At 38.3% G+C, this 24,771-nt stretch overlaps 1 protein-coding gene across 1 annotated transcript in view; it reads right to left on the minus strand.

Moving 5' to 3' along the window:
* Positions 1–6,721: 6,721 nt before the first annotated feature.
* The window catches only part of LOC122404482 (adenylate cyclase type 3-like), a 34,831-nt gene continuing 16,781 nt past the window's right edge, over positions 6,722–24,771 (minus strand). Inside the window, exons 2-9 of the mRNA XM_043408454.1 lie at positions 21,854–22,233; positions 18,352–18,636; positions 13,407–13,693; positions 11,764–12,092; positions 9,328–9,663; positions 8,695–9,000; positions 7,368–7,703; positions 6,722–7,109 (exon numbers count right to left, since the gene is read on the minus strand). Coding sequence (XP_043264389.1) covers positions 6,927–7,109; positions 7,368–7,703; positions 8,695–9,000; positions 9,328–9,663; positions 11,764–12,092; positions 13,407–13,693; positions 18,352–18,636; positions 21,854–22,233 — 2,442 coding nt within the window. The 3' untranslated portion in view covers positions 6,722–6,926. The remainder of the gene's footprint in view (positions 7,110–7,367; positions 7,704–8,694; positions 9,001–9,327; positions 9,664–11,763; positions 12,093–13,406; positions 13,694–18,351; positions 18,637–21,853; positions 22,234–24,771) is intronic.

A 24,771-nucleotide genomic window follows, 5' to 3' on the forward strand; every position in this document is an offset into this window, starting at 1 on the left:
GTGGGTGACAGAACTTTTAACAGTGGAGCTAAAACAATTAATTCTCAAGTTGAAATGTTAAAGAAAATAAAATTTTAAATAGGTTACGAAAGTAACTATTAGGACAACTTTTAAGTTGCGAGGTTGGAATTGACTAAAATCAAAGTTTTGGCCTTGCAAACAATTTTAGGATTTCAGACTGGCAGTGAACGTGTTATTAATTGGATAAATGCCACACATATTAAACTAGAAGAAAATAATGCTTTATTTTACGCATTCGGATTACTCTGCTTTCTTTTATTTAAAAAACGAGGACATTGAACTGGCTCGTTTCTAACGGATCACCCTGTATACACGAACGTGCACAAGCGCGCACAGTTAGGTAAAAATCCGTGACTATTGAAGTGCTTTACACGATTTTCTCTCGACGACAATCGCTCCCAACATTTAGACCGTAATTTTAAGCGACGCGCGAAATGTCTCACGCTCGATAATCTACGGCGCAGGCGCGATCGTTGGATCGTTAAAATCTTCTTCCCGCTTCGCGGCAAACCTAACGTTTAAGGCAGTGCTTTTCGCCGTTAACGGGACACGAAATGAAATTCGAATTCCAGAATTCCCTAGAATCGTCCTTTTGCATTTCGTTGAACCGTATTTTCAAATATTCTTTTTGTATTGAATCGAACCCGATTTTTACAAGCACGAACGTAGGAAAACGACACTCGTTTCGGTTTTTTAATACCAGACTTTAATTTGCCGTCGATTTACTAATTTTAATTTGTTTTGCGCGTCAATTTCGAATTTAAAATATAAAATATTTTCGAGAAATATATTCCTTCGGATTACGTACCGTTGGTACATTGCACAAGATAATCGTGAATTGTACACGTACACATATATACTATGCGTGTATTGTAAGCGTGTACAGGGTGTCTCGATAATATTGATGTTAAAGGATGCACGAAAGTAGCGAAATAATAATTCTATAATTAATCCCACGCGATGTTTACCATCAACGCTTTGTACCTCGTAACGCTTCCACGACGTTCTATGCAAATTTCTAATAATACTTTGTGCAAAGACAGGTTACAAAAACTGTTATGACTCGAGACAATTTTTTTTTTTTATTATTATTTTTGTACATCGAAGTTAATTCTTTTGCGTTCGCGTTTTATGAGACACCCTGTGCATACGGATGTTACGAAGACGCGCCTTCGTTTCTTTGGCGTTGCGCTATATATATTGATAAGCAACGAAATTTATAAAGTAATCTATGAGAACTAATCACGCCGACGGAGAACAACACCGCACTCTAATCTTCTTTTAATACGTCGTTAAAAGTGTACAGGGTGTTCCACGCAACTGAATCGAGCCACAGCGTTGAAACAATAAAAGATAGAAAACAAATTAAATAACTTCGAAATCATTTAATTTTTCTTAATTGTTTTAACAGTGTAGCTGAATCCATTTACGCGAGACACTCTGTATGTGAAGAGAAAATTTTTTTTACCTCGACGAAAATGTATTTTCTGCGACGTGACGATGCTCCAGGCCCAAGGGCTCGCTGATTTATACGGAAAAGAAAAAGAACAAAAGAATTCGAGAATATTTTTCCACGAAGTGGCACAAAATTTTCCATAAAAAAAAACGACAAAAAAAGAAACGAATATCAAGATTTGAATTTTATAACGTGATCACGATCTTCGCTCTCGTAGGAACTAAACGTAGACGCTGCAATCGACTCCGTTCGTTCGATTTCCTTCGGCCAGCTAAACATTTTTTCGAGAAGCGAGAAGACAAAAAAGAAAACATTGTCGAATTGTTCGATACTTTTCTTCGATGAGTCGCTTCGTACTGTAAAAACACTTTCGAATATGTTTGAAATAAATTTCAGAATAAAGTTCTTCCAACGATCCGTCGATTTATTTCCGTCCCACGCGATGTCATCGATGGTCAATCATTACAGTTCAATTAACAAAATTGTAAATTAAATATTAGTAACTTTAGAAAGGTGCCTTGTTGAGATTTAATTAAAAAATTTCGTTTCAAATTATATTAAAAGATTCCAATTTTCAAGCATTCAAAATTGAAAATTGCAATTTTTGGGAGCAACGAAAAATAATGCACAATTTCTGGAGTCACTGACACATCGTAATTCAGTTGAATCGATTCGAAATATTTCGTAGACGCGATGAGAGGGGGAGGGGGTAGATAGAAGAGAAAAATGGCGTCGGTTTACATCGGCAAAGGGGCCGTTTATTTTACAGTCGCGTGATTCCACTCGCCGCCCCGCGAGTCCCCGGCGTGTCCTCCACGTCTGAAGAAGTATACTTTGAAAGTTTACAACAACTGTTCCCTCTTCGTAGTCTCACATCTAAGGTACTAGGATATCTACAATGATATAATTCTCCTTACACGACTATACACACATTCGGGTCGTTTCACCCCCTTCTCGTAGTTCCGACGACATTGAAAGACAGCCTTCGCTTCGTTCCCCGCCATTCGTCCTTATAATACGCAACCTATGTACACGAAGTTCCTTTTATTGCTACTTTACAAGATCTCCGTCCGGTCTGACGTAAACGTTCGCGCGAGTGTACGTATTTCGCTGTCTTCCTTTCCGACTTTCCATCTCTATTCTCTCTTTCATGTATATGTGTACGTGTGTGCGTGTGTGTGTGGAAATTGCGCGGACTGTGTCGATCCTGTCGAGCGCCGGATATTAACTGGAAGTACGCGATATCAGTGGAAAAGGTTTGAGATCGAGTATCGCGTGACAATCCCATTCCTATTTTTATTCCTTTGTGCGATTCCGAAACCCTGGCGAAGGTAAAACACCCTTCTAAAAGGAAACGATCGACAGAGTTGATAATACTGCCAACCTTGCTCGCCAGTATTCGTCAATTCATCGGAACGTCGAATCAAGACGCCTGTACAGTAATCCCCGCTTGTATGAATCAATTTTTCCCCGCGTAGATGCAGTCATCTCCCAATATTTACGTTCATTTGCGGCGAATTACACGTCGAATCGGAGCAATACTCGTGGCACATAGAACTAAATTTCATCCCACTATTGAAAATTAACAATTTTTATATTTATCGTTGAAAGTGTTATCAATAGATTGGCGAGGCTCTCCCGATGAAAATGAGTCCAAACACGACACAATTCGGAGCAATTTTAGTTATATGTTATTTCAAAATTTTGAATTACATATAATTAAAAGTAGTCCGAATATGGTCGTGTTTGGACTCATTTTCATCGGGAGAACCTCGCCAATGCATTGGTAATATTTCAGTTCACAAAATAAACTTTCATCCCACTACTGAAAATTAACAATTTTTATATTCATTGTTGAAAGTGTTATCAATAGATTAGCGAGCCCCTCCCGATGAAAATGAGTCCAAACACGACGCAATTCGGAGCAGTTTTAGTTATATGTTATTTCAAAATTTTGAATTAGGTATAATTAAAAGTGGTCCGAATATGGTCGTGTTTGGACTCATTTTCATCGGGAGAGCCTCGCCAATGCATTGGTAATATTTTCGTTCACAAAATCAAATTTCGATAACTCGAAACGTACAATCGGGGATTACCGTAATTCGTAGGGCAAACTTGACTTTCCCAATGCAAGATGTTTAAAAAAATCTGTTTGTGATTAGTAACCAAGATTCCCTCCACATTTAAAAGTTTCGCTAAACGAATCGACAAAAAATTCGATTCCTACTTTCCTCCGAAAGAGTTCGTCTCGAATACTCCGTGGTTCTCTATCGCTACGTCTACCCAGTCTGTCCGTTTTACGTCCCGCTTAGGCCGTGCTTTCTCGTTTCATGATCACACCCGTTTTCTCTCCGTTTCCGCTCGTCTTTTTCACCCCAATCGGGCCGCACGTGAGTCACGAAAATATATACACATCGTTAGAAAAGAACATTTCGCAAGATTTGTACGTCGTCTCTTGCCAACGATCGTACGAATAAAACATTATTTTTTTTTTTTACTTAAAATTCAGAAGCGAACGTTCTGTTACAAAAGAAACTGAGCGCGAATACAAGAACTCGTTCCGACGTTTCATACTCAACTATAAAATTTGTGTACTCGATTATATCAGCGTGTCCCGCTGGACTAATTCCGGCTTCGTCGCTTTTACGAACTAATAGTTTCCGATAAAAGGATCAAATCGCGACCTCCCTCCCGTCGCGATCGTGTGTGCGTTGTAACGTACTCGAGTCATCTTGGTCTGTGATCAATTCGGCGACTGAAACTGTAGAAAAATAAATTATTATATCGGCGACCGTGTTCGAGTGTTATTTAGTCACCGCTCGCGTCGCGAACGAGCATCCTACGGATGACTCGATACGAGATGTTTCACCAAGCCCGTGACAATACGACCAAACGAATCTCGATCGACAAACAAGACCAATTCGAGGAGCAACATTTTTCGATGGAAACTTTCGTTCTCGAATTATTTACATCGATCGCGAATAATCAGGAAATGAAAAGTTTCTCGCGAAAACGTAGCTTCTCGCGAATTGCTTCGCCTCGATCCCAGAAATCGTTCGATAAGCGAGTAATGCCGGGAACTTTATGAAATGCCTTGTATATTTGAGAAGTAAATCGTATCTAAGCTCCTAAGAAACCTCCTCCCCTTTAAACGTTTCTCTAATATAAATCGGCGAATCTGTTCGCAGAAAAGTATAGTTAAATTAAAAACTATAGAGATTGTTTCGCCAACGGCCCCGAGAAAATTTACTAAATATTTCGTGATTCGTAGTTCGAACGCGACCAGTACACGAAAAATGTAATAGATAGCAAAATTCTGATCGGTAAGATTCATCGTCGCTGTTAAATATGCAAGCACTTTTCCAAATTCGTGATACAATTTTTATCAGAAAGGAAAGCGTAGAGAACTGTTACGATTATGTCGCTAAAATTAATTTCGAAACGGTGCTTGTATCTATAACAGCGTCTTCTAAAACACACACCTAGATTATGAGATTTTAGGAGTCCTCGTCCCTTTGTATTTTTGTCCATCGACGAAGCAAATTTTGCTTCACACCGCTTATTCGAGTTTCGATGTTTCCCAACATTATATTTTTCGTAGTTCCACGGTGACGAGATTCGTCCAATTTCTACTAATTGTAAAGTTTACGGGGGATACACAATTCCTTTACTTTCATGTTCGATAGTACTTTTCCGACAGTATCTATAAACACTTTTGACTTGTACGTAATTCGTATTACAATATAATCGCTCCAGTGACTCCGGTTTGTTACCAGTAATTACACCATAATTCAACTACTTAGTGTGCACAATCTCGTCCGACGATTCAATTATTCCGACAATTAAACTCGTGAAATATGGTTTTTAATTTCTATTTTAATAATGTTACGATGTAATTCGATCGTTGTAACAATTGAATCGTACAATTTCTGAGGAAAAATTGGAATTTGGTTTAATTTCGAGCCAGCCGGGGCTCGAACCCGCCCCCCCCCATTCTGTTTCCTCCTTCGTTGCAGACAAGAACGCTACGCGCTCGGCCACCAAGGCCTCGTTGCGAGTTTAGCCTTTTCCCAAGTATTAGGTACACTCGCCTATTCGCGGAAGATTCCTTGTCGCCGTATCGCGACCATTCGATCGAGATCGTAGAAAAGTACACAGTTGACGGTACCGATGATCGAGAAAGCTCATAGTAAAGTGTGTTCCTCGATATTTAAAAAATACTGTAGAATTCAAGTATATCCACATGATCATTTTGACACAGTATTTTCCATACGTATCAACGAACACCCTGTACGTCGAGGAAAATGGCGATTCTCCGCGAGCCACGCGCAGGAAAAGTCCTACCACTAATTGACCGTCTCCTGTTAATTAATATCGAACGTGCTCGTCGCGGGATCTAGAAAAATAGAGTCACGATCAGCGATCTACCACAACGATTACGATCTAGACACTTTCTTAAGTTACCTATCGGTTCTAGAGCGACGAGAATGATCGAGTTCGAAGATCTCGACGACTCGTTCCGCCATGTTGGAACAGACGCGAACTTTCTACTCGATATAAAACGTCTCTAACGATAAACTCGTCGATGCGATTCGATTTTCACTCGGGTTTTATCGATTCCTCGAAGCTGCTCGACGAATCCTCTTGCTTCGTACCGCCGTTTCGTAGTTCTACTCGAGATAGGACGCCTTTAAAGGCCTGACCCCTAGCTAAAACAGGTTGACGTTTGAACGTTTGTTTCCGGGGGATTTTCGTTCTCGAATTGGAAACGGTAAATCTACGGTATTCTTCGATTTGTACCCTGTTCTTCGATGAACATTCTCGGCGAATTGGCACGAGCAAACGTAACGTAACGGGTGTTGGCGGTTAGCGTTTTTTCAACGGTGGCCGACAGCTACGTGGACCATTCGACCAGAGCTGGGTCCCCTTTTCACCGACTCTTCGTTTGAACACAGTTTCAAGAGCTCCTCGAGTTAGGCAAATTTCTCGTCAGTCGTCAATTACACTACCGGAAAACGAATCGTAAGCTCGTGAAAAAATTACAAAACGAACGAAAGTCGATATAGAAAATCTATTGGGAACGACAAACGATCCGAAAACTAAATGATCCTTCCGGTCGATAGAACCGATCAAAACCGCCCAGCTCTGTTCCCGTCGATCGTCACGCGCGACGACACTTCGATCCTTCGTTTCTCGTATTCTCCGTGCATCTTTCATTCTCTAATTCCTTTTCTCGTCCTCCGAGAGAACCGCTAAACACACTTAGAGCTGCCTACGATTGTTCGAACTCGTTCGAGAATTCCTCCCGAGACTGGCGTCGATTCGAGCCTCCGAGGCCTCGTTCGTCGTTTCTTCCCGACGATTCCTCGAATCCTCGAGGGTTTCCTCGAGGTGCAGAGAGAACGAGGAAGAGTTTACGTTTAAGTATTTAGAGCCTTCGAGTAGTAGCCTACTGGTAGATGATGGGATGAGTAGGTTCGACAGGCAGGTCGCTGTCCAGGTTCAAGGAGACGCCATCTTTCGACACCAAGTAGTGAGTCAGCAGCTGACCCTTTCCCTTCACGAACACGAGGCCGCGCTGCTCGAAACCGAAACCGAAGGGCTCCAGGATCCTCCGGGTCTCGTCCGTGACCTGCCATCGAAACGTCAACATCAAATTTTTGGAATTTCGTTAAAGCTTTCGAAAGTTCTGATTTTAGAGATTTTTAAACTGTTTTCAAGAGTAATGTGAGGTCCTGATGATGACAGATGGAAAGTCGAGGAACGTATATGTACTAATGGAAGGTTAATTGAGCGCTTGTGAGAGAGACAAGAGCGTAGCCCTCTGGTGGCGAAGAACTTAAATTTACGAGAAAAGGTCCACGAACTTGGAACGTCAGGACGATTGTACCTGGATACAACCAACTTTTCCGGTGCTCTCCATCCTGGAGGCCACGTTCACGGTGTTGCCCCAAATATCGTAATGGGGCTTCCTTGCTCCGATCACTCCAGCCGTTACGGGACCGTGATTGATGCCCATCTTGAGGACAAAATGGTTGAAACTCTGCTCGTTGATGCTGGACAAAGCCTTCTTCAGTTCCAACGCGAACTCCACCAGGTTGGAAAGGTGGCACCATCGCGGGAGATCGTCGGGATCGTCGGACTCCATTATCCCCGACGCTGCCATATACGTTGAGCCTATCGTCTTTATCTTGATAATGTCTTTGAACTTATTTTGATCGAGTATCTAGCGGGAAGAAAACGTCTCAAATTTAATATCTAAAGACTTTACGATATTCGATGTAGGGTTGGAAGGTCAAATCCCCATTTAGAGCCGAGTAAATTTTTCAAACGGACGCCATTTGCAGAAGTTTGTTCATAAAAGCGGGAAACTTGAATCTTGCAAAGGGGACATGTACTTTTCAACAATCTAATATTGTCATTTACAATTATAATTGTACCGCGATTGGACAGACGCCATTTGCAATGTACAAGTCAAAGGCGGGAAATTTGAATCTCGAAAAGGGGAACATTTATTCTTCAACAATCTAATATTATCACCTACAATTATAATTGCACCGCGATTGGATAGACGCCATTTGCAATATACAAGTCAGCCCCCCAAAGGCGGGAAATTTGAATTGTGAAAAGAGTGAAGTCTCGTTTGCAACAATCTAATATTATTATTTGCAATTATAATTGCACCGCGATTGGACAGACGCCATTTGCAATAACAAGACAACCCCCAAAGGCGGGAAATTTGAATCTTGAAAAGGGGAACAGTTACTTTTCAATAGTGTAATATTATCATCTACAATTATAATTGCACCGTGATTGGACAGACGCCATTTGCAATGCACAAGTCAACCCCCAAAGGCGGGGGAAATTTGAATCTCGAAAAGGGGAACATTTACTCTTCAACAATCTAATATTATCATCTACAATTATAATTGCACCGCGATTGAACGGACGCCATTTGCAATGTACAAGTCAACCCCGAAAGGCGGGAAATTTGAATCTTGAAAAGGAGAACATTTACTCTTCAACAATCTACAATTATAATTGCACCGTGAATGAACAGACACCATTTGCAATGTACAAGTCAGCCAACAAAGGCGGGAAATTTGAATCCTGAGAAGAGTGAAGTCTCGTTTGCGACAATCTAATATTATTATTTGCAATTATAATTGCGATTACTTGTTGCCGTATCGTGGAAAAGTCTCTGTGAAAGTACCAACCGCGTCGAAATCCGAGATGACCTCGTTGAGAAACCTTAGACACTCGAGGCCCTGATTGTTGATGCTCTCCTCGCTGTAAAAGTCCGCGAAGTTGGGCATGCTGGCGAACAGTACGCCCACTTCCGCGTAGCTCTGGCTGTAGAGGTCGTCGTGGTGTCTGGCTCTGGATAGGAAGTAGGCGGCCACGTGCGGCGGCAGGATGTTGTATATCAGGGCGCCGTTTCTACGCTTCATGTCCGCCGCTCTTTCCCTTTGGGCGATCACCTCGCGTCCGCGAAGGTACAGCATCCTCCTCGCCTTTTCCGCCTGGAAAGATCGATCGAATCGTCGTAGATCGGGACCCTCACCCTCTTTAACCTTTACTGTTCCACTGAGCATTCATAATGTCAGGCATTTTGACTTTTTAAATATTATTGGTTCAACGCCGATCGAACTTTGCGCTTTGGCAGCTGGGCAAACTCTGAAATTGTTTCACATATTCTATTTATCCCTGGTCTTCTATAAAAAGAATGATCGAACACTTAGTTCCCCGTTGCATCGCAAGTCTCTTCTAATTGTCGCTAGTTATAGTGGTATGGTAAATTACGATTGAGACAATAGTGGGTAATGGTGAATAGAACGTCCGTCACTCACGTATCTGGCGACGACGACCAAAGAGGTGGACACGTAGAGCAGGGTGGTCGAGAGACTGTATTTGGATGGGAAGGGTGCTGGGTCGATGTGCGACGAGGCATAGTTCTCCCAATCCAACCGCCCACCGAGTAGCCAGATGTTGATGAAACACTGGGCGCCGGCGATGCCATACATCAGGTACGCCTTGCCGAGGTAACATATGTAGGTCGGCATTGAGATCGCCACCAGCGCGAGAACACCGATGTACGTGTAATAGGATGGATACGGGCATCTCGGCGACAGAGTTGTGGAGGCGTTAAAGGGCGGGATCGCTTCCTCGATGACGACACAGTTGCTCTGTGAAATGTTCCACAGTTTACTCGAAGGGGTTCCCAACGCAAACGTCACGCAAAACACCGATAAATGTCAGTATTTAGTCATAAATACTGGTATTATACCGGTAAAAGTCCGTATTTAGTCTATAAAACCTCATGAATACCGGAATTCTACCAATAAAAGTCGGTATTTAGACAACTAAAATTCATAAATATCGGTAAAAATTGGTATTTAGTCAATAAAATTTCATGAATACCGGTATTATACCGGTAAAAGTCCGTATTTAGTCTATAAAACTTCATGAATACCGGTATTATACAGGTAAAAGTTGTTATTTAGTCAACTAAAATTAATAAATACCGGTAAATTTTGGTATTTATTCTATTGAAATTCATAAATACCGGTATTATACCGGTAAAAGTCGGTATTTAGTCTATAAAACTTCATGAATACCGGTATTATAATGGTAAAAGTCGGTATTTAGTCAACTGAAATTCATAAATACTGGTGAATTTTGCTATTTATTCTATTGAAGTTCATAAATACCGGTAAAAGTCGGTATTTAGTCAACTGAAATTCATAAATACTGGTGAATTTTGCTATTTATTCTATTGAAGTTCATAAATACCGGTAAAAGTCGGTATTTAGTCTATAAAACTTCATGAATACCGGTATTATATTGGTAAAAGTCGGTATCTAGTCAACTAAAATTCATAAATACCGGTGAATTTTGGTATTTATTCTACTGAAGTTCATAAATACCGGTAAAAGTCGGTATTTAGTCTATAAAACTTTACGAATACCGGTATTTTATCGGTAAAAGTCGGTATCTGGTGAACTAAAATTCATAAATACCGGTGAATTTTGGTACTTATTCTATTGAAATTCATAAATACCGGTATTATACCTGTAAAAGTCGATATTTAGTCTATAAAACTTCATAAATACCGGTAAATTTTGGTATTTATTCTATTGAAATTCATAAATACCAGTACCTCACCTCTATTTACCAGTAATTTTGTCAAAATTTTCCTCAAATACATACCAAATACCGGTATTATTTTCTTATCGTTATCCAACTCATCTATCTGCATACATAACAATGAACCAGAAGACACTCGAACGAAATACCGAAATAATACCGGTATTTATTTTGGTACACGGTATTATGAAGGTACTGGTATTTTGGTATAGCATTAGTTTTGTCATTTCGCTTTATGTTAATTTGGAACACTAGAGTTCGAAGGAAGTTGGGAAAAAAAAAAATTAATTAACATTTGACTAATGATAAAACGAAGCGAAATTGAATTACAGTGTCAAGTTACATCCTCGTTTCGTTACGAGCCCAATAATTGCGAGCGGCCAATAATTCTCCAAACAGAAATTTCAGCCTTCGGGAAAAGATACGCAATGTTTCTGGCGCGGGCGAGTTTCATTAAAATCGGCGCGTATTAGTTGGAGTGACGGTCCCTTGTTAGCGATATTCTCATTTCCTGGTCTCGTTTCAACCACTCTGCGCTCAGGTCACTCCCTTAGGGATCTTATTAAACTTGTACACCTATTACATTCATCAGCAGTCGTCTCTCAGACGGTCCGCAATATCATTATAATTCCTCAATTATTTTTGCCCCGATGCCACGAGACTGCACCGTATTTTAACGATAAAAGGAATTAAATGCGACACGAAATTACTGTATTATACGGGTGACGTCACCATTCCGCAGGAACTATGAAACAATAAAATTAAGAAGGTACTCGGGAGGAAAGAAAAGAATATAAAAATTACAGTTACTCGCTATAAATGTAAAAAAAGCTCGTTCCTTATAAACTGAGTTTATATTATTAATATTTCTCTATCGGTTTTATAATTTAAAAAATCTAGTTCATGAATACACAGTGTAGTAAATAACATTTAAAAATTCATAGGAAACAAGAATCTTCCATTATAGTGTTCGAATATGTACGAGTTTCGAGTAACTATTGTGGGTGTTACACGGTGCAAGGTGCACGGTTATATGCTGTGATTAACCTAAATTTGGGGAGGCTCGGTATACAGCCTGACCCTGATGCATACATTTCGAAATTCGAAGTATGTAAACGATACGTCGTTTATGATCGTACCATGTCTAAAAGCAGGAAATTGCTTAGGGAGAATGTCATCATCAGTGCCAGGGCTCTCCTCAGCCACATAGCCTTGACAGCGCTGCCCAAACAGGTGGCACCTGCCAAAACGACCGCAAACAAGATAACCACACCCAAGCCGCCCCACGTGAAAGGTCCCCAGGGCTGAAACCTCCAAACCGGGACGGCGCAGATCATCACCAAAGGTCCGCCGATAAGTGACAAGGGGGAAAAGGCATCCTCCGCGTGGAGGAACGCTGATTCCACTTTCGCGTCCTTGAATCTCAGCGTCAACCAATGGGTGTGCCCCTTCAGGTCCGCCACACCACCTGCAATTCGCATAACTCATTTCTGAACTCATTAATTACAATTTCTAAACATTCTTCGCAAAAATACGCGTCGTTTGCATTTTCAAACATTAAAATCCCCCAATCCGTTCAGCAGTTATGATTTTTTAATCAGGAGAATCACTGGTCAGACATTATAGTTTCGGTACGGAATTTTTTTCTCGAAAACGCGTGGGATTTCGAGGGTATATCTATTGACCAGAAATGATTGTAATTAACCCTTCTAGGTAACAATATTTTTTTTAAAATGATTTGAAATTTTTGAATTTTACAGAAAATTTTAGCACCTACTCGAATTTTTTTCTCGTAAATGCGTGGGAATTAGAGGGTGTATCTATTGACCAAAAATGATTGTAATTAACCCCTCTAGATAACAATAATTTTTTTAGAATGATTTGAAATTTTTCAATTTCGCCGAAAATTTTAGCACCTACTCGATTTTTTTTCTCGTAAATGCGTGGAAATTCGGGAGTATGTCTACTCACCAAAAATGATTATAATTAACCCTTCTAGGTAACAGTAATTTTTTTAGAATGATTTGAAATATTTTAATTTCGCTGAAAATTTTGGCACCATCTCGAATTTTTTTCTCGAAAATGCGTGGGAATTCGGGGGTATGTCTACTCACCAAAAATGATTGTAATTAACTCCTCTAGGTAATAATATTTTTTTTAGAATGATTTAAAATATTTTAATTTCGTCGAAAATTTTAGCACCTTCTCGATTTTTTTTCTAGAAAGTTAGTAGGATTTCGGGGGTATATCTATTGACCAAAAATGATTGTAATTAACTCCTCTAGGTAATAATATTTTTTTTAGAATGATTTGATATTTTTTAATTTCTCCGAAAATTTCAGCACCTCCTCGAATTTTTTTCTCGAAAATGGATAGGATTTCGAGGGTATGTCTATTGATAAAAAATGATTGCAATTGACCCCCGCAACCGAAAATAATTTTTCCAGACCCGTTTGAAACTTTTCAGTTTCGCCAAAAAATTCCACACCTGTTTCGTGAAATTTGATGAAAGTGCATACTTTTCTCGATTTTATAGATATCAGGGACAAGAATTTTCTCACGAAATGCATAATCTTCGAGGTCGTCATTAATCGATACCGAAGCAAGAACGTATAAAAATAAAAGCGTTAAGATAATTATTTATTTATACACCATACAAGACGGTCAGTATGAAAAGAAAATTTCACGATCAAGAGTGAAAATAATATATTTTTACAAAGTCACGAGAATTGAACTTTTGGTTTCTGCCCTTCTCGGAACGTTTTATTTAGAATTTGCTTACCTTTGCTATCGAGCTCCTTCCTCAGCCTCTGCCTGAACTCCTCGGAGTCCTCCTTGTTGGTTCGTCCGTCCCCCGCGTTCTCCATCGTCCTCCTCGAGGACTCTGTGTCGGTTAGAGAAGCCAGACTCTTGGTGACCGCGGGTTTGAAGGGCTTCAGCGCCCTGACAATGAAGTAAGTGACGATACCAGCCTTCTGCAACGCCTCTTCTCGGTCCTCGCCGTGCGCTGGCTCGACCTCGAACTCACCGTTCAGGAAGCTCAGAGTCGCGTTCGAGATGTGCACTCTCCTTCAAGTATTTATTCAAGAATATAAACCCTTTGTTTACTCGATCGCTCCAACTAGTCGCGGAGGGGAAAATCGATTTTCGAGATCCGCCGTTTACGGTTTCAAAAGCGTTTCTCCTCGCTCGAGCTCAGAGCGCAGTGAAAACGCTATTTTCCACCCGCCATCGAGCTTTGAAACGAGATCAAAGTTCGCGAGAGATTTTTGGTAATTATTCCTTTTGTTCGTAAACGATTCAGTCACCTTAAATATTCCAATTTTCAGAAAAAAATGGTTCATATTGCATCGTAAAAGTTATTGTTGATTTCGAGCAACGATTTCCTCCGATCGAATTAGGTACACCCTGTACACTTAGCCATTAAGCGATTTAGCCGCTGAGCCGAGGGGGATTAACACTCCGAGCTTCTAATATTAACTAATTATGTTTGGATAGCGTGACGTGTAACTGTGTCGCCTATAATCTATCAAACGATCACGATAATTATTTGCTCTTCGATCAGACCCAAACAACAACATCTGTGCAATGGATTCCAAGTTTTCAATAATTAAATTTAAGTTGGTTTTCAATAATTATTCCTGATTTTCAAAAGCGTACAGAAGTGTACAAAAGTGTATTTCGAAATTTGATAGTTTCAGTACTCCGTTCGATTCTACTGTTTCGAAAATCAATGGTAAAGAATAATTCAAAATATTTAATTTTACAAACTCGGTCACACACAAAATGTAAGAATTCCATGCGTCGAATAAATTTTGTAAGGGTGTTCGACCACCCCTGGAACAAATGTTAATGAGGGATAGAGGCCAAAATAAGACGAAAATCAAGAATACAAATTTCTTAATCGAGGCTTCGTTAAAAAGTTATTAATGTTTAAAGTTCCGACAATACTGAATTTTTTTCCTCGAAAATGCGCAGGATTTCGGGTGTATGTCCATTCACCAATAATGATTGCAATTGACCCCCGTAACCGAAAATAATTTTTCCAAAACGATTTGAAATTATTTTTTTCCATCGAAAAATTTCACATCATCTCGAATTTTTTCCTAGAAAGTGGGTAGGAATTCGGAGGTATATGTATTCACCAAAAATGATTGTAATTGACCCCCCTAGCTGAAAATAATTTTTTTAGAATGATTTGAAATTTTTTAAGTTTGTCGAAAAATTTCACACCTTCTCGATTTTTTTTCTCGAAAGTGGATAGGATTTCGGAGGTATGTGTATTCACCAAAAATGATTGTAATTGATCCTCCTAGCTGAAAATAATTTTTCCAAAACGATTTGAAATTTTTTAATTTTATCTAAAATTTCACACCTTCTCGAATTTTTTTCTCGAAAGTGCGTAGAATTTCGAGGGTATGTGTAATGACTAAAAATGACTATAATTAACCCCCGCAACCGAATATAATTTTTTTAGAATGATTTGCAATTTTTTAATTTTGTCTAAAATTTCACACCTTCTCGAATTTTTTTCTCGAAAGTGCGTAGAATTTCGAGGGTATGTGTAATGACTAAAAATGACTATAATTGACCCCCGCAACCGAATATAATTTTTTTAGAATGATTTGCAATTTTTTAATTTTGTCTAAAATTTCACACCTTCTCGATTTTTTTTCTCGAAAGTGCGTAGAATTTCGAGGGTATGTGTAATGACTAAAAATGACTATAATTAACCCCCGCAACCGAATATAATTTTTTTAGAATGATTTGCAATTTTTTAATTTTGTCTAAAATTTCACACCTTCTCGAATTTTTTTCTCGAAAGTGGATAGGAATTCGGAGGTATGTGTATTCACCAAAAATGATTGCAATTAACTCCCGCAACCGAAAATAATTTTTCCAGAACGATTTGAAATTTTTTAATTGAATTGTTAATAACTTTTTAACGAAGCCTCTATCAACAAATTTTTATTCTTGATTTTCGTCTTATTTTGGCCTCCAGAGTCTCCCATTAATTTGTCTCTTTATAGTCGATATTGATTATATGAAAATTCAATTATTTATTGTTTCAAAATCAGCCATCTTTGACGAACAGGCAAACTTTTCTCGTTTAATTCATTTCTGTCAGCCATCATTCTTCTTCGTTCGATTTTTCGATGTCTGATTCCATATTTAAAATTGCAGAACGCGTAAATATTATTTTTTAACAACTTGTGTTGAATTTGATCGATGCAATGGCATGAATACATATTCTAATTAAAAGAAAAATCGTATTATAAGGTAATCGTCAACATGAAATGAAAGGTATCAATAAATATACGTTCAATACGATCAATGCCCTAAATCTAATGTTATCTAATGTAAATCTATTGTTAATAGTATCAGTTGGAATAATTTCGTGACTCGTAGTCCAAGAAGCAATCTGAAAAATGGCGGCAGTTCTGGCTCGACTAAAAAATTGTCAGGGGGTGAGTTTCGTCGAACGCCTCGCCGTGGGTAAAATAAAAAAGAGAAAAAAAAAAAGTACGACAAGGCATTAAAAACTGCTCGCTGGGCGTTTCGCTGTGTAATTAACGTCAAAGATATACGGCTCGGAGTGCGCTCATTATGTGTCCGCGAGCGTCAAGAACGCGTTTTATACGTCCACACATCGATATCGTTTTTAACGCGACGTGAAATTCCAGGGCTGCGCGTGTGTGCTCGTAGCTTTTTCACGCTTCCAGCGAGCCCGGCTCCCTTTGTTACGACGGTCTCGAAAAGCGCACGAGTGTAAACGGGGTTAAGGTGGACAAAGAAACGACGATGATTGCAAACATCGCAAATTATTAGCGCCGGGCGCCGATCGGAAACGAACAATTTTCCAATCCGTCCTACGTGTGCACCTTCCACCCTTCGAACAGCGACATTAAACACGAAAATAATTAATTAATTCGTTGGATTTAACAGTCGTAAAATATTCGATGGAGTCAGTGGGTGAAATTGATTGGAAAATTATGGTTTTTATGGAGGAAGATCCGATTTAGTCTCGTCTCGTGGGAAAAATTACGCTCAGGTGGGACGACGCGGAGTAAAAATATTGAATTGAAGCTTTAAATACACACTTCCTATAGTCTCTATTTAATAACGGCGTCTATCTGATAACTATAATAGCAGACGCATCCCCCGTTGTACTTTTAATACGTGAACCTGAACTATGCTAAAATTATCACTGCTCTCTGGATTTATCGCCTCGATTCGAACTTATTTAAAACGCGATCTTGAAATTCCAATCGAGACGGGGCCAGAACTCACCCCCTATCGAAAATTTTGTTCTTTTAGTCTTTTTTTTAATTCGAAATTAGATCGTGACTAATCCACCCTCGTCCTTGATAGAGTCTTTCGTCCGATCAATTTAACCTTCCACCCTTATATATATTTTATTAAATCCACCCTTTAAGTCTCACCCATGGAAATTCTGTTCTGTCGTGCTGGAGGGGGCGGGATTGAAGATTCTTTTGTGATTTTTCCTGGCTCGAGTCAAAATTAAAAATTCAATCCCAGCGATCCCCGCCCGCCACCCACCCTGACCTCGGGGTAATCTTTTATTCTCGCTGGGCGAGTACGTATGCAAATATAACTACTGCCGTGCCTGATTTCTCACTGAGATTTCAATCCGCCCCGCCTCGAAATTAAGAATTCAATTGTAATAAATTTAGCCCCCCCCCACCCTCGCCTTAAACATTCTTTTGTTGGGACAGATGTTTTCAAATTGCGTTTAAAAATCGTTTCTCGCTGAGGGTGAATATTCATTTGAATTTAACTGTTCCTATTTCTTTTTTTTTTTGATAAATTCAACCCCCTGCCTCTGTTTAAACGCGTCTTTTATTCGGGGGGCGAATGTGTATAGAAAATTAACTGTTCTAACATTGATTTTGTCTATCTCGAATCGCGATGAAAAATTCAATTGGTGGTTAATTAACCCCCCCCCACCCTTGTCTCCGAGCAATCTTCGTTTGTCCACGCGGGGTAAATATTTTCGTTACATTAACTGTACTGCTCCTCTAATTTCCCCACCCTGTTTATACGTGGGGGAACTCTAAATAAGTAGTTCATTTTCCAAAAATTATTCCACCATTAAAATAAACATTTCCTTCGTTTTCACAGTAATTGGGGTTGTTGAAAATTCCATAGCAGTAAAAATCTCTCCCAAATTGAGCATGTGTCTCCAAAATGGGGTGTAAATATTACACTCCCCATTCCTCTTCGTTATAAAAAATAAAAAATATTAATATCGAATAGGAGAAAAATAATTCAAAGAAGATAAGAGTAAACTTGTTTGTTCACGATACTAAAATTTATATAAAATTATAGATCGAGTGTTGCTCAACAAAATCATTTATTATAGTTAATGCGAAGGAGGTTTGCTCGTCCCACAGCAGCGCCACCTTTGTATTGCGCCATGTAGTCGTGTTAGGCGTATGCCTATTTGAGTTTGTTCTTTTTATGCTTATTATATATCTGTATTATGTGTAATAACTAAATATATTATGTGTGTAAGTGGAGTTATTCAAAACCCCAACAAAGGGTTATGGGCCCAGCATAATGTCTAATAAGAGTGATAATGATAACATTTGCAAATGCTAATTTGGACAAGTCGTTGATTAAAGGAAGGATGACAGTTACTGCTGTGGAATTTTATTTAACGTCAATTCGAAAGGTCCACCGTTGCCAAAAAAAACGAGCCTCACCCCGCCATTCCGCTGCTCTCCATTTTGTTCGCCAGCTCGACGTCCTTGCTGTAAACATCGAACTGCCATTGTCGTTGGCCGAGCACCCCCGCCAAAACAGCGCCGGTGTGTATGCCCACCCTCATGTCGACAGGGCTCTTTGTCGTCTGTTGAACATACTTGATGGCGTCCACCATGGACAGGCCCATGTAGACACAGAGAACAGCATGGTCGGGCCTTTCCACCGGTGCTCCACTTATGCAGTAGTAACAGTCACCCAGGATCTTGATTCGCAGCTGTTCGTACCTAAACATTTATTTCTCCTTGCAATCAACGTCGATTAATTAAAACAATTTTAGAGACTATTTAAGATACCTCAACAAACATAATACATACAGGATTTTTAGTAAATTATTTATCCAAAAGTGAGTAAAAAATATTTAACAATTGTAGTAAGTAAAACTCATTGAGGACATTTTTAAATATTTATTTCTCCCTGGAATCAACGTCGATTAATAAAAAAAAATTTTAGAGAATATTTAGGTTATCCCAACAATTATAATACATCCAGGATTTTTAGTAGATTATTTATCCAAAAGTGAGAAAAAAATATTTAACAATAGTAGTAAGTAAAACTCATTGAGGACATTTTTAAATATTTATTTCTCCCTGGAATCAACGTCGATTAATTAAAAAAATTTTAGAGACTATTTAAGATACCCCAACAAACATAATACATACAGGATTTTTAATAAATTATTTACCCAAAAGTGAGTAAAAAATATTTAACAATAGCAGAAAACTAAAACTCATTGAGGATACTTTTAAATATTTATTTCTCCCTGTAATCAACGTCGATTATTTAAACAAATTTTAGAGACTATTTAAGATACCTCAACAAACATAATACATACAGGATTTTTAGTAAATTATTTATCCAAAAGTGAGTAAAAAATATTTAACAATTGTAGTAAGTAAAACTCATTGAGGACATTTTTAAATATTTATTTCTCCCTGGAATCTGCATTGATTAATTAAAAAAATTTTAGAGACTATTTAAGATACCCCAACAAACATAATACATACAGGATTTTTAATAAATTATTTATCCAAAAGTGAGAAAAAAATATTTAACAATAGCAGAAAACTAAAACTCATTGAGGATATTTTTAAATATTTATTTCTCCCTGCAATCTGCATCGATTAATTAAAAAAATTATAGAGACTATTCAGAGTGTCCCAACAATTATAATAAATCCAGGATTTAGTGGATTATTTATCCAGAATCGGGTAAAAAATATTAAATAAAATTAGAGTTGCCTGAGTAGGGTAGAAAGTAATCGAATTGACAAAGTGTGATTGCGGTCGTAATTGAATAATAAAACCCCACACGTGCGTTGGTTGGGGCGGTTTTTAAGTAGACTATACGGCAGCGTGAGCGTCGTGTTATTGACTATACTACTGGGAATTTGCGACTGAAGTCCTTGCGTGGAAACGGGGTTGAGTGGCGAGGATTTAATTTTAGAAAAAGGGAAGGGAAAGAGGATTTAATTTTTCGCCTCGTTCCCGGGGCGCTGTTTGTTAAATAGAAAGAAGCTACATGTCAAGGAGCGTTACAAGTGGAAACTTTGTGGATTTATACATTGACCCGTACTACTGGCATTCGTATCGTACCTGTGACGAATTCGCGATCGATACGTCTTTCCAGAAGATGTTCCTTTTAATTATTTCCCCCAGTTTTCACCCTCTACTTTCATAGAAAAATCCCCACGAACAAATCACGTATTCAACAAATTAATAAAATTGAAAATTAATATAAATTCCATTCAAATTCTCAGGCATTGCTTTCTACATTCTTCTTAAATATGAGTCAAGTGAAATTTTCGAAAATTTAGGTTTTCTTTCCATTGCAAAAATTACCAAATTTTAGTCCAAATAATTGCAAAAAAAAAAGAATATCTTCGAAACTGTTGCAAATAAAAATGTCAAAGTGTGTATAATAGTGGATATAATATAAATTCCATTCAACTTCTCGGGCATTGTTTTCTACATTCTTCTTAAATATAAGACAAATAAAATTTTCGAAAATTCAAGTTCTCTTTCCGTTGCAAAAATTACCAAACTTTAGTACAAATTTTAATCCAAATAATTGCAAAAAAAAAATAATATCTTCGAAACAGTTGCAAATAAAAATGTCAGAGTGTGTATAATAGTGGATATAATTTTATATCAGTTAAAAAATATATTCATACTTTTTAAATTCATATTAATATAAATTCCATTCAACTTCTCGGGCATTGTTTTCTACATTCTTCTTAAATATAAATCAAGTAAAATTTTCGAAAATTCAAGTTCTCTTTCTATTGCAAAAATTACCAAATTTTAGTACAAATTTTACTCTAAATAATTGCAAAAAAAAAGAATAATATTTTCGAAACAGTTGTAAATAAAAATGTCAGAGTGTGTGTAATAGTGGATATAATTTTATGTCAGTTAAAAAATATATTCATTTAACAACAAAATTTCGACGAACGTGGACCAAAATGGCCGTCCAAGGATGAAAGGGCGAACCTGTTGATTTTGATCAGTAAACGTCTACGATTTTTGTCAATCTCCGTGCAATAATCTCGCAATTACTGTTTAGAGCTGTCGTTGAATCAGGTTTACGATGAACGTCGGTGCCTTCGGACGTATCGATTCCTCGAGAGGCCCGCGAAGGAGTTGGAAACGTAGAAACGAGTCGACGGAGTTTCCCGATAAAGTCAATTTCGCGGCTGGCAATTCCAGGATTTTCATTATCCGGCCGGAAGGGCGGTTCGCGCGGAACGATTTCGCGACGGTTCGATCCGGGTCGGTCGAGTGGATCGCAAACGAACCGAACCCTCTCGCGTCGCCATTGTTGTCGATTAATTCGTTTCTCTTTCGCGCCTCGATAATCGTTCATCGAGCAGAACTAAAACGGAAAAAAAAAAAACGCCAGAGGGAACATCGAAACCATCGAAGCAGATTTTTATTAGCAGAATTAACGAAACGAGACCTGCCAAAGGGTGGTTTCATCCCCAAAATATAATAATTCTTACTATCCTATATTTCCATATCAAGTGCATTACGTAGCTTTTTCCATAATTAAATTTATCTCGTCAAATTAAAAATTGTATTCACGGTGAAAATCTTCGTGTCGTGAATGAAAATGATTAAAGAGAATTTAATACAAAATGGAGGAACGACGGTAAAGCGTTGGATTAGCAGCCCCCGGGAGTCGTTAGACGCGAATCTAATTGAAAATGTTTGAAGCTGCTCGTGGCTGAAGCTTTGAGGGGAACGTGCGTGGAATACAAAGCAATTAACTCGACGAGTACGGTTGGTTTGGACTCTGCCTCGAGGATACGTCCCTCGCTGCGTCTGCAAGGCAACTACCCACGATTGCAGTTATTAATACAGAAAATCACTCTCCCGTCAAAGATAATTTTCTACCATTCGAACGCAAAGAGTCCCCTTGGTGATATTAAAAATTATTTCGAACCTCTCGCTGAGCTGATCGAACCGTGCAAACAGTTCGTTGAGGATCTTGACGAGCTCGCTGGCGCTGTACGTGGAAGAGATGGCCGTGAAACCGACGATGTCTGCGTAGAGGATCGAGACGTTCTCGTGCCTGGACATGTAGATCTTCTTGAACTGTGTGTCCAACGAGGCACCTAGATCCTGGCGCATCTTCACGGCTACGTGCTCGGGGAGGACGCTGAGCAACAGCCTTTCTTGCTCCGCGCTTTGCTCCTCGATCACCAGCTGGACCTCCAGGCTCTGTCTGGTCTCCAGGAAAGCTCGACGCTGCTGGAACTCCGTCAACGAATAGCTGAAAGTCCCGAGGAGCATCGAACCCACCGACAGCATCACCGTCAGCACCTGTGCAAACATTTAAACAGATCGTTTGGACCCTGTCGAAGATGTAAAAATTGCTTCTTCGTTCTTGAAGACGATACGTGAAGTTTTGGGGCAGGTCTGGGTTAGTTTCTGAGTGTTTCTTGCATATTTGCATATTAAGTGCATTACGTAGCTTTTTGAAAATTAAGATTTCCCCATAAATGCATACACATCTGCAGTCTAATTATTACCTCAAGTTCTAAAATTTGTCTTATACAAGGTGTTCGGTTAACCCTGGGTAAAATTTTAATGGGACATTCTAGAGGCCAAAATAAGATGAAAATCAAGAATACCAATTTGTTGATAGAGGCTTCGTTAAAAAGTTATTAACAATTAAATTAAAAAATTTCGAATCGTTCTAAAAAAATTATTTTCGATTATGATATTCAATTGCAATCATTTTTTGTTAATAGACCTACCCCCGAAATCCTATCCACTTTCGAGAAAAAAATTCGAGAAGGTGTGAAATTTTTCGACGGGAAAAAATAATTTCAGATCGTTCTGGAAAAATTATTTGCAGCCAGGGGGGTCAATTACAATCATTTTTGGTGAATACATATACCCCCAAAATCCTACCCGCTTTCGAGAAAAAAATTCAAGAATGTTAGAAATTTTTCGACAAAATTCAAAAATTTCAAATCGTTTTGGAAAAATTATTTTCGGTTACGGGGGTCAATTACAATAATTTTTGGTGAATAGACATACCCCCGAAATCCTGCGGATTTTCTAGAAAAAAATTCGAGAAGATGTGAAATTTTTCGGCGTAATTAAAAAATTTCAAATCATTCTAAAAAAATTATTGTTACCTAGAGGGGTTAATTACAATCATTTTTGGTGAATAGACATACCCTCGAATTCCAGCCCAGTTTCGAGAAAAAAATTCAATAATTCGACAAATTTTTCGGCGAAATTAAAAAACTTCAAATCATTTTAAAAAAATTATTTTTAGTTGTGAGGGTCGATTACAATAATATTTGGTGAATAGACATACCCCCAAAATCTTACGCATTATGGAGAAAAAAATTCAATAAGTGGACAAATTTTTCGGCAAAATTAATAAATTTCAAATCGATTTAAAAAAATTATTTTTAGTTGTGGGGATCGATTACAATCATTTTTAGTGAATAGACATACCCCCGAAATCCTGCGCATTTTCTAGAAAAAAATTCGAGAAGATGTGAAATTTTTCGGCGTAATTAAAAAATTTCAAATCATTCTAAAAAAATTATTGTTACCTAGAGGGGTTAATTACTATCATTTTTGGTGAATAGACATACCCCCGAAATCCTGCGCATTTTCGAGAAAAAAATTCAGTACGGTCAGAACTTTAAACATTAATAACTTATTAACGAAGCCTCCATGAACAAATTGGTATTCTTGATTTTCGACTCATTTTGGCCTCTAGAATCCTTTAGAATCATAAACTTTTTCCCAAACACCCTGTATAGTGGAATATGAAAATACTAACTTTAAAAAATTCTAATATATTGGAAAGTAACAACCTGCAGACAAAATTTGATGGATCACCATTTTCCATAAAACGAGCAATAATTATTTATTCATATATGTAGATAATGGAAAGTTGAACACCGTACAGTGTTTTTATTTACACGTATTTTTGCACAGACCAACGAAATAGAAAATCATTATTTTTTTACCACGATACAATTAAATACGCTTGTAAAATATTCCAAAGAAATTCTAATATTCCGGGTAAAACCATCGATGTTTCCATAGATAATGCCCTGGTAAAAGCGTGGATGAATCATAAGATGGCACCGAGCGCGTTAATAATTCACAAAACACGCGATGCTATGCAAATAGGATGCTCATAAATAAAAGAAATTCTCTTCTATCGGAAAGCTGGCAAGCATACGTTTCGCACGAGGCACAATTAAAATTATGAAATGGAATTTATGTTAATACGAATACTTTGGAAGCACAATATTTTATTATACTTGAGCGTTTCTGTACTTCGATAACTCTGCTCGAGTAGTTCTATGCTTCGAAGTATGCAAAGTGTAATGTTCTGCTATACAAATGACCTTATGCTTCAATATCTTTGTACCTCGATGCTCCAATGACCTGGTGACCCCATACCTCGATAGTCCAACGACCCCCCATGACCTAGTACCCAAACATTCGAGCGACTAATCACCCGCGACAACCTTACGACCATAATATTTTACATGCCACTGACCCGGTACTCTAATTCCAGTATGAACCACTGCATACAATTACTCCACTTTTCCTAAATTTCAACACTTTGATACCTAAATGTTCCCATACATCTGTACCTTGGTGTTCAATTATCCCACAATACTTAATCATCCCTAGATATTTGAAGACTAGAACTATCGACAATTATAGCAAATTTATTTATACTAAAGAAATTTATAATTGAATGGACATAAGTGTTTATTTATTGTCTTATAGAAAATTAGGGTAAAGTTTCAAAAATTCAGTCGAGTAAATTTTTCACAAGTTTTATTAGAAATTAGGAGCCACTTTGATCACTTT

Source organism: Colletes gigas, unplaced genomic scaffold, assembly GCF_013123115.1.
Source record: "Colletes gigas isolate AHSC1104 unplaced genomic scaffold, ASM1312311v1 Colletes_gigas_Sc00003, whole genome shotgun sequence".
NCBI classification, from domain to species: domain Eukaryota; kingdom Metazoa; phylum Arthropoda; class Insecta; order Hymenoptera; family Colletidae; genus Colletes; species Colletes gigas.